Here is an 11,522-nt window from a genome sequence, read left to right as displayed (position 1 = left end):
CCAACCCTAATTAAACACACCTGAACCAGCTAATCAAGATCTTACTAGGCATAGAAACTTCCAGTCGGTGTGTTTAATTAGGGTTGGAGCTAAACTCTGCAGGACACCGGCCCTCCACGACCGAGTTTGGACAGCCCTGATTTAGAGGTTGTTATTCATGCATTCATTTCAACCAGGCTGGATTACTGTAAAACTCTTTACGCTGGAATTAACCAGTCTTCACTATCACATTTACAATTGGTACAGAATGCTGCTGCTCGCTTTTTCACAGGGACAAAAAAGAGGGCGCATATTACCCCTGTGTTAGTTTCACTCCACTGGTTACCTGTTAAATTTAGAGTTGATTTTCAATTTTTGTATTTAAAGCACTTCATGGTCTTGCCCCAATTTACATTTCAGATCTTCTCCATTTCTATTCTCCTGTGAGAATGCTTAGATCGACTTCTCAGAAGTTATTGATTGTCCCAAAATCTCGTTTAAAATCTTTTTCAGTTCTTGGTCCTACACTTTGGAACTCTTTGCCTTTATCCATCAGATCATCCCCTACATTATCTTCTTTTAAATCATCTCTTAAAACATATCTTTTTTTCTCTTTTTTGCTTAACTTGAAAATAAGTTTTGTTTCTGTTTGTTTCTTTTGTATTAGTGATGTTTTACAATGCTTATTGTATTATTTAATGATTTAAAATTTTATATTGTCTTATTGCTTTTGTTAGTTGATATTTCTGATATTTTGGCTGTGCAGCACCTTGGTCAGCACTTGTTGCTTTTAAGGTGCTATATAAATAAACTTGACCTTGACCATGACCTTGAATATTTCTTGTTGACATTGATCACTGGTTGTTGATGTAGCCTATACCTATAACTGCATATCTATATTTTAAATGTTGCCACAAAAACTGAGTGATGTATATCAAATAAAACATCATGTTTTTGCATGCATGTGAGTTGAATGCATTTATACAAACTGTCTATTCAGGATTGGACATATTATGGAGTCAAAATACTATATACAATAGAAATTCAGGAGTTCTTGTATATTGGTAAACATCAACAAATGACATCACATTAATTCCTTTCTGTATTACATTCAGTGAGGTTAAATTTATATGACTTGGATCATTTATCAGTATGTGCATGTACATGATGAATTCACAGAATGCCCACCTTATATCACTACTACACCACTGCTGCAAAGTGTAGTGTGATCAGGGCTTAACAAAGAAATTTAATCAAAATAAAATGGATGGCCAGAATAAAAATGATTGATAGACTGATAGAATAAATTGCATAGATGCACTGAAAAGGAGGTACAGCAGAACAGTCGAGTCAAACAGTATGGATAAACTCTTTTAAGATACATGGGAAAGAAACTGTTAATAGAACTGTATCAGTGCAAAACAGAGTAATGATGAAAAGGTGTCAAGACGAAAGTAAAATCTATTTATGAAATATTACAGACAGCTGAGCAACAATCACTGTGTAAGAGCAGTAAAGGTAAAAGCTATAAAAAATTGCACAAACCAATCATATGAGTTTTGTTAATGAACAAATAATAGACATACGTTACATAAAATGCTTTAACTGTTGCACATTTATTAGTTTGATTTTATAGATTTCCAGAAAAGGCTTGATTGGAAGCTTAAAGTATCATATTTCAGCAACTGTAAATTCATTCACAATGTTATAAAAACAGTTGTCATAATACAGTATAAGATTAAACAGACAACAAACATTTAAAATCTCATATCTGTGGTCATTGCACTGGCAAAAAATTGTGACGGGTTAAATATGTTTTTTAAATACATGCTTACATGACTTGCCACAATTCAGTTATTTTAATGTGGTTGATCTCCAGTATCTAATCACATAAATACACCAGCACATATTTTGCCATTTTAAAGAAATATCCTTTTGTATCTTAACAATGAAAGAAGATTATCTACTAAAGCTTTTTAGACAACATTCCAATAGGCTTTTACAAAGCATCTGGTCATTTTTATACTCCTCCTACTAAATGTATTTCTGTATTACAACTATTTTGCTTTTTGAAACCAAAAGTGAAGTAATATTTAAATAAACAACTGAAGGCCTGGTCTCTCAGACCATATATAAGAGGACTTAAACATTTAGGGAAAATCAAAAACACTACAAAACAAAAATACATTACATGTAATGAAGTCATATAGTCAGTATAAACATAAATGACTTCTTGGATAACTCCAACTAAAATAGATGCAGCACAGAGACCCAGCTGTATCAGATGCAACAGAACAGTCTTGTTGGCTTTTTTGGCTGACATTTTATCACAGGCGGCTGTTTTAGCCACCGCTGCTATAGAGGCATAAGTAAAGATAATAACAAAACACACAGACATGAAAAACATACATGTGAAAGCTATATCAAGTTTCTTATAGATCTGAAGTCTGAACAGAGTAGTTCTTGAGCAGAACAAATTCATCACTGTGTTTGTAGTATCAATGGCATAGAAAATAATAATCTCAGACAAGCACTGAATCAAACCCATCGTCCAAACAACACCGATAGCTATATGAGTTCTTCTGTAACTGGTGATTTTTGCGTGTCTGAGAGGAAAGCAGATGGCCACATACCTCTCCAGTGACATTAAAGCCAGATTCAGTAAGGCAACCTGATAAAGAGCTTGTGCAGCTGCAAGAAGAATGATACAGACATTTTTCAAAATAAAAACCCTGCTAACAGCACACACAAACAACACTACACTCATGAAGAGATGGAGCGTATCAAGCCAAAGCATGTGACCAAACAGAATGTAGCGGGAAGTCTCCCGAAAAACAGTCTTTTTCCTCAAGGTGAAGATCATGACCCCATTAACATAGAGGAAAATAACACATGGGGTCACAGACAAGAACGTTTTCACCGGTGCATCTCGATCCACCAGTGATACAATCTGAGTAAGGTTCGATGTAGAACCTTTAAAAGCAGACATGTTTAGAAAAGTAAGACATGAAGATGTTGACCATAGACACTGGTATAGCACACTCCCTCGGAGTAATACTGCAATCTACAACGTCTTTGTAATGCAAATCCCCAGGATTTGTGTGTTGTTGAAGGCAGAGAGAAAGATCAGAGTGTTGTCAGAGCATCACATTTTAAATATGGTCAAACTCATTATTATGTCATGTACGTGTTGAATCCCAGTGGTCGTTTTGTGTGTGAGGGGGGAGGTCTGTGTGTGTTTACCTTATGCCTAGAAGTTTTCCAGCACACACACACACACACACACACACACACACGCACGCAAACACACACGCACGCAAACACACATGCACGCATGCACGCACGTACACACACACACACACACACACACACACAAAAGGGGGATATTTGTAGACATTTCCTCCTCTTATTTTCAGCAAACCAGTCCAATAGTAATAAATAAATAAATAAAATAAAAATAAAAATATAAAATATTGCAAAAACATGTGTTATTTTTTATCTTATTAAAAATGTAATTTAAAGTCAAATTTCTGTTTATTAAGTTCTAGTAAAATTAAGTTCTAGTAACTTAAAATTGGTAACAAAACTTATCAATAACTTGTGAATGAAAATTGGAAAGAAAATTCTGGATAATGAACTCTTATTATCCAGAATTTTCATTCTAATTTTCAAACTGTTGAAATTAAGTGCATTTTATGTATTTTTTTAGTAAAGGAAAAGACATGTTAGTTTTTAATGTTGTTATGTTTGACATTTCTATTTTCTTCTTTTCTTGTGGTTACTATTGTAGAGTAGTGCTCGTGGTTAGGTTGTGGGTGGCAACATAAATTCATACACCACACTGATTTTGTAAGAAATTACTGCACCAATGTCAATGACAAATTTGTTTAGTAAGTTACCTTTAGCATTTACAATGCAAGCTGTTGATTTTGACTGAAATAGATAAGATGAATTTGGCTTCTACTCGATTTGAATAATACATTTAAACATTTGTTTATGCTAATTTCAAAGAACTCAGTGTTGTTTGTTGGTTGAACATAATTTTAACTTAAAAATGTTTGATGCAACTTCGCAAATTGTGTTGTGACAAAATTTTTTTTTTTTTTTTCAGTTAAATATGCTTAAAAATGTTTTAGGTCATTCTTCATGTACAATAAACTATGTTGAGTCTATTTCATTTTAGAGCAAAACTCACATGAACATGGTTAAAGAGGGCATGAAGTGGAAATTGGAATCAACTTTTCATCCCTAAAGAAAATCCCTAATTGTGGATTGTGTTGTGTAATTGTCAAATTGTTTTAACATGTATACTAATCATATCTTTTTTTAGGGTGACTTGTAACATTCTGTCCAGGGACTATGGATAAAAAATTGCCTTTGGCTAATTCTGGTACATTTACAGAAATGTTTTATTAATGTACAATGTCCCTGTTAACTAAACAAATAAAATAAATAAAATATTGTAACATATATCTGAGTGAAATGAGAATGACAAAATAAAATGTATGGTGGAACTTTATTTTGTCCATAGGAAATTGATTGGATCATTGATTTGTTGTTGTTTGCAAATTTCTGTGATCGTTTCATGTGAGTAATTGTGGGATTGAAACTCATCTGGCCATTGGACAACCTTATTGCCCAGCCATAAACATGAAATTTCTATACATTACAAATTAAATTTGGGCCATTATTTAGTATATTTCTTCTGCACAAATGAAAATATTAAAGGGTTAGTTCACCCAAAAATGAAAATTAGTCCATAATTACTCACCCTCAAGTCATCCTAGGTGTATATGACTTTCTTCTTTCAGACGAATCCAGTCGGAGTTATATTAAAAATTGTCTTTGATCTTTCAAGCTGTTTAATGCCACACAGTGGGTGTTGCAGTGCATCAGTCCAAAAGAGTCCCATCCTTAAAGGTGCCATAGAATGCATTTATACAATATTTTACATTGTTCTCTGATATCCCCAGAGTGTGTATGTGAAGTTTTATCTCAAAATACCCCACAGATAATTTGATTCGCTACAGGAGGCCTTTGTTCACCCCCCGGAGCCGTGTGAGACCTTTTTTACGGATGGGCGCTTTTTATTTAACTTCTTTTGGACTGATGCACTGCAACACCCGCTGACTGCCATTAAACAGCCTGAAAGATCAAAGACAATTTTTAATATAACTCAGACTGGATTCGTCTGAAAGAAGAAAGTCATAAACACCTAGGATGACTTGAGGGTGAGTAATTTATGGGCTAATTTTCATTTTTGGGTGACCCTAACCCTTTAACAAAAAGGTTGCATGTCACCAAACAACACAGACTAAAAGCTGGCCTGAAACACTTATATGATTGGAACTGAGCAAAATTTCCACTACAAGTTATTTACTAGAGGTTTTTTACTAGATCTGTGGATTCTTGATCACTGCATAAATGAAGCGAGGGAAAACACTAACTTAAAAAAACAACTTGTTGCTTGCTCCAGACAAAATCACTTGAACATTCATCATAGAGAATGGCGACTCACAGCAGTACAATGGCATAGTCTGAATGTAGCTATGCACATGATTTTACCCCAAACCAGTTAAAGCAACTGTACTGTATGTAGTTTTGTGAACTTCTGTGGATTTGGAGCCCCTTTCAGTTAAATGAGTAGATTTCTCAATTGTAAATATATCCCTGTTGTAATTACATTGGACAGCTGTACCAAGGCCCCTTTAAGGCAAGCCCCCAAGGTTAGCAAAAAAAAGTGTAACCTTGCGGTAGGCAGGGTGAGAGACGAGAGGACATTTATTTTTTGAATGTCAATGGAGGAGAGGCTTTACTACTGCTTTTGTGGGAAAACAGCTTATCATTTAATGAACAGCCTATTGACTAATCTTCAACATGTTTGCCATTAAACATATTGGAATTTTCTATTTTTTAGAGTTTACACAGAAAAACTGCTGTTATATAAGAGAAGTTTGTTGCTGCCATAAAGCAATCCATCATTTTGTAGAATTCTGTACCTGCTCATTAAACATACACAATCCCAAAACAGATGTTTGGGAGGAATGTAGTCAGTGCATAGGCCTACCATCTGAATAATTTTAATGCTGTTTCAGAGTAAAAAAAAACATACATACAGTACATTGCTTTATATGCACATTCATTCATTCATTGGGGTGGGTTCAGGTATGAGGCATCATTTTCACTGTGTGATTTTCACTGCATGATTTACAAACACCACGAGTTTGAAAACGAGTTTAGAAAAGCCCACTTTTGTGAGACCCCCTTCTCCATTTTGTAGGCAATCAGCACTGTGGGTGTCAGTGGCTCACAAGTTCTGATATGGCTGTATGAATATGGACGTGAATTTTTGATGGTATGTACGTACACACACACACACACACAGAGAGAGAGAGAGAGAGAGAGAGAAAAAACATGGTCTGCTTGCCAGATCATGTGCCAAACATGCACACAAACCAGTTTACCTTTCCTTCTTATGATGAAACGATAGACATAATATAAAATATTTAAAAATTGCTGTACATTTATTAGTTTAATTTTACAGGTTTTCTGCAAAAGCTAGTTTGTAAAGCTAAGTATTGTAAATTTGTTTACATGAAAAAATAAAAAAAATCGTCAGAACATAGAAAATTTGTCATAATATAGAAGATAAAATGGACAAAATCTGCATATAAATCAATTGCATATGAATTGCTTATAAAATGAATTCCTATCTACATAATCATGTTAGCAAAAAAAAAGAAATGGTTGATCAAGTGGTCAGTACTAATGAGTGTATTTTATTTTTCTTATTGTATAACTTTCAAAAAGGCTGTTACTTCTGAGCCCAATTTGATGTTACATATGTTCCATAAAATTACAAAAGACAAAAAAGCAAAAGAGCCTCAATAGTAACTGTGATTATGTTTGTCACATGGCCAGAAAAGTGCAAAACATTGACAAATAAAAACAACACTTAAAAACACTTTCCCATATCTGTGGTCAGTGCACTGGCAATCATTGTGACAGGTTTAATCTGTTTGTTAAATATGCTTGCATGTTTTGCCACAGGTAAGTTATTTTTTTGTGTGGCTGAACTTTAATAGCTCATTGTATAAATCATTGTATACAGAAATTTAGAGAAAAATTTGTGACAAAAATTAGTGACAAAATATAATTTTCTAAAGCATTTTAGATAACATTTAAATAACCATCAGGTACGTAGGTATTTCTCAACCACCTGATACTAAATGTATTTCTGTATTACAACTGTTTTTCCTTTTGAAACCAAATGTGAAGTAGTATTTAAATAAACAGCTGAAGGCCTGATCTCTCAGACCATATATAAGAGGACTTAAACATCTTGGAAAAATCATAAACACTACAAAGCAAAAATACATCACATTCAATGAAGTCATATAGTCAGTATAAACAAAAATGACTTCTTGGATAACTCCAACTAAAATAGATGCAGCACAGAGACCCAGCTGTATCAGATGCAACAGAACAGTCTTGTTGGCTTTTTTGGCTGACATTTTATCACAGGCGGCTGTTTTAGCCACCGCTGCTATAGAGGCATAAGTAAAGATAATAACAAAACACACAGACATGAAAAACATACATGTGAAAGCTATATCAAGTTTCTTATAGATCTGAAGTCTGAACAGAGTAGTTCTTGAGCAGAACAAATGCATTGCTATGTTTGTGGTATCAATGGAATAGAAGACAATAATCTCAGACAGGGATTGAATCCAGCTTATCATCCAAATGACACCGATAGCTATATGAGTTCTTCCGTAAGTGGTGATTTCTACATGTCTGAGAGGGAAGCAGATGGCCACATACCTCTCCAGTGACATTAAAGCCAGATTCAAGGTAGAAACCTGATAGAGGGCTGTTGCAGCAACGAGAAGCACAAGGCAGACAATTTTCATAACAAAAAGCCTACAAAGAGCGCACACAAACAGCACTACACTCATAAAAAGATTAAGCGTATCAACCCAAAGCATGTGTCCAAACAAAATATAGCGGGATGCCTCCTGAAAAACAGTCTTTTTCCTCAAAGTGAAGATCATGACACCGTTGACATAGAGGAAAATAACACATGAGGACACAGACAAAAATGTTTTCAAATCTTGATGCACCGGCAGTACAGTCTGAGTGATGTTAGATGTAGAACCATTAAAATTAGACATCATCAAAAGTGTAAAGAAAGGATGAAAGATGCTGTTATAAAACACTCAATAATACTGCAAAGTAAAAAGTCCTTGTAACAGCAAATCTCTAGGCTTGTCACTGCTGTCGTTGAAGGCACAGAGAATGATCAGGGAACATCCCACTTTTAATATCATTGTAAAGTAGCTGTCATGAACTACGTATGGAATCCCAGTGGCTGGTTTGTGTGCTTGTCAAAATTCCTGTGGAAAAAAACAAATAACCCTTGGTGTAGTGCCTGACTAATAGTATCAAGTAGCAAATCCCAGTGGTTTATATTTCTTTGTGTTTGTGTTTTTGAAGTTGTGCATTTAGCTCAGACTCTGTATAACCTATTTTTAAGGAAACGGTTATGCGTAACATTTCTTCACTTTCACATTTGGGAAAAGCAGATTGTCACATAATGGTCAGATAGCCACTTAATTCATTTAATATTTTTAATATATCCTTTCATTTGTGTATTAACAGAATTGAATAAGTTTTAATAGATTGTTTTAATATTTATTTTCTGGAATACTTCTGACTGGTCAATCGTGGCATTCAGTGATTAGATATCATGCATGGCAAAAATGCAGGCTATATCAGACCACTCATTGTGTTAACTGAAACCATCTTTATATGACATGTCTCTCATATCACTCCATAGACTCGCTTGCTCTTGTTTCATGCAAATGCAACTGGCACCATCACGTCACACTGACTGACAGTGAAAAAGGACTGAAGTATTAAGTACTGGGGGGCAGTAGTGGCCTAATGGTTAGAGAGTTGACTTGTAACCCAAAGGTAAGTCTCAGTACCGGCAAGAATTGGAGGTGAGGGTAATGAATGTACAGCACTCTCTTTCATCTTCAGTAACCACAACTGTGGTGAGACCCTTGAGCAAGGCACCAAACCCCCAATTGCTCCCCCGGGCGCCGCAGCAAAAATGGCTGCCCACTGCTCTGGGTGTGTGTTCACTACTCGCTACTGTGTGTGTGCACTTGGATGGGTTAAATGCAGAGTACAAATTCCAAGTATGGGTTACCATACTTGGCCACATGTCACGTCACTTTAACTTTAACTAATATTTTCTATCATGATAAGCAGACTAACAACAAGTCGGGCAGTAAATCGCCACCTTGGAATTATAAAGTTCTGTCTGCATTCTGAGCGGTTTTGAGATATTGAGCTTCAAAGGTTTTGCATTCCATATACTTTGTAGATAGATATATTTTTGTTATCTAAATAAAAAGTCATAAAATGTACACAAGTTAAAAAAATCACATAATGTAAATGTTGTCACAGAATAAGAAAATGTGAATAACTCAATTTTGACAAAACTTTCAGATAGAACCTTATAATTCCAAGGTGACAATTAATATGCATTAATATAATACACTCTCAAGAATAAAAAGGTACAAAAGTCGTCACTGCGGCGGTACCCATTCAAAAGGTACTAATATGTATATATGGTACTAATGTGCACCGTTTAGGGGTAAATAACGTACAAACTTTTTGGACTTGTATTTCACAAACTTTTGACTGCGATTTAATCTGTTTGTTAGATGCAGTTATTTTAGTGTGGTTGGACACCAATATCTCATCACATGAACACACAAGCTCATATTTTGCAATTTTAGAGAATTATCTTTTTATCACAATAAATTGAAAGACAATATTGTCAAGTAAAGCATTTTAAAGAACATTTTTAAATAGGTTTAACATCAGTTAGATAGTAACCTATATTTTTCAACCTCCTGCTGTATTACATCTGTTTTGTCTTTTGAAACCCAATGTGAAGTAGTATTTAAATGACCAGCCAAAGGTCTGGTCTCTCAGGCCATATATAAGAGGACTTAAACATCTTGGGAAAATTATAAAGACTACAAAGTAAAAATACATTAAGTTTACTGAAGTATTAAGGTCAACACGAACATAAATTACTTCAAAAATGGGTTCCAATAAAAGGGATACAAGACCGAGAACCAGTTGTAACATATGCAACAAAACAGTCATGTTGACTTTTTTGCCTGACATTTTATCACAGGCGGCTGTTTTAGCAAAAGCTGCTATAGAAGCATAAGTGAAGATAATAACAAAACACACAGACACAAAGAATAAACAAGTGATAGACATTTCAATTTTCTTATATATCTGAAGTCTGAAAAGAGTAGTTCTTGAGCAGAACGAATTCATCACTGCACTCGTAGAATCAATAGCATAGAAAATAATCATGTCAGAGAGGGGCTGAATCAAACCCATCATCCAAACAACGCTGATGGCCATTTTAGTTCTTTCAGAAGTGGTCATTTCTGCATGTCTGAAAGGAAATCAGATGGCCACATACCTCTCCAGTGACATTAAAGACAGATTCAGCACAGAAACATGTAAGAGAGCTGTTGTAGAAATGAGAAGATCAAGACAGACATTTTTCATAATTGAAATCTTACCGACAGCACATATAAACATCATTACACTCATAAATAGATTAAGCGTATTGACCCAAAGCATGTGACCAAACAGAATGTAGTGGGGCATCTCCTGAAAAACAGTCTTTTTACGCAAGGTGAAGATCATGACCCCATTGACATAAAGGAAAATGACACACAAGGTCACAGACAAGAGCATCTTCACAGGCATAGTCTGATCCAGCAATACAGTTTGAGTGATGTTAGATTTAGATTCATTCAAATTAGACATCTTCAGAAGCATTAGGCATAGAGATCACATTGACCCACAGATGCTGTTATTAAATACTTATTCAGAATAATACTGTAATGTATAAAATCCTTCTTCCATGCTGCAGATCTTCAGTAGGGGTTTCTCTTGCCACTGTTGTTGAAGGCACAGAGAGAGAATGAGTGCTGAGTGCCACTAGAACATCACACTTTAAATACCATTATCAAATATTTTGTCACAAGTTATGTATTGAATCCCACTGGCTGGTTTGTGTGTGTGTGTGTGTGTGAATAAGCTGTAAAAAGCTGTGTGTTTGTAATAAACAAATCCATTATTAAGGCGTTTAACTTTTAACCATCCGTTTAACTTAAAAAAAAATCCATCAACATATTTGTTTAAAACGGTTTAGAATGGATTTGTTTCTTACAAACATGCAGCTTTTCACTTCACAAGATGTTAATTGATTGACTTGAGCTTTGTGGATTTTTGTGATGTTTTTAGCAGTTGTTTGAACTCTGACAGCACCCATTCACTGCAGAGGATCCAATGGTGAACAAGTGATGAGATGCTAAATTTATCCAAATCTCATCTAGGATGGCCTGAGGATGAGTACATTTTCAGCAAATGTTTGTTCTTTTAAGGAATTTCAAACCATTTGGGGAAACTGATTGCATTAAAACATTTACATTTAA

The 11,522-nt window shown here is 34.9% G+C and overlaps 2 protein-coding genes and 1 pseudogene across 2 annotated transcripts; all 3 read right to left on the bottom strand.

The window, feature by feature from the left end:
* Positions 1 to 1,999: 1,999 nt before the first annotated feature.
* LOC107754959 (olfactory receptor 4C15-like) lies at positions 2,000 to 2,968 on the bottom strand. The gene has a single exon (XM_016571609.1). The coding sequence runs from the start codon at positions 2,966 to 2,968 to the stop codon at positions 2,000 to 2,002; it is 969 nt and encodes a 322-aa protein (XP_016427095.1).
* Positions 2,969 to 7,190: 4,222 nt separating this feature from the next.
* On the bottom strand, positions 7,191 to 8,153 carry LOC107754963 (olfactory receptor 4C15-like). Its single transcript, XM_016571613.1, has one exon. It carries the CDS (start codon positions 8,151 to 8,153, stop codon positions 7,191 to 7,193), a length of 963 nt encoding a protein of 320 aa, XP_016427099.1.
* Positions 8,154 to 9,900: 1,747 nt separating this feature from the next.
* On the bottom strand, positions 9,901 to 10,851 carry LOC107754958 (somatostatin receptor type 5-like; annotated as a pseudogene).
* Between the last annotated feature and the right edge of the window lie 671 nt (positions 10,852 to 11,522).

Source organism: Sinocyclocheilus rhinocerous, unplaced genomic scaffold (genome assembly GCF_001515625.1).
Source record: "Sinocyclocheilus rhinocerous isolate Xijiao unplaced genomic scaffold, SAMN03320098_v1.1 scaffold2547, whole genome shotgun sequence".
NCBI lineage: Eukaryota > Metazoa > Chordata > Actinopteri > Cypriniformes > Cyprinidae > Sinocyclocheilus > Sinocyclocheilus rhinocerous.
The sequence above is the reverse complement of the archived record's forward strand: the minus strand, read 5'-3'. Positions and strand labels throughout refer to the sequence as shown.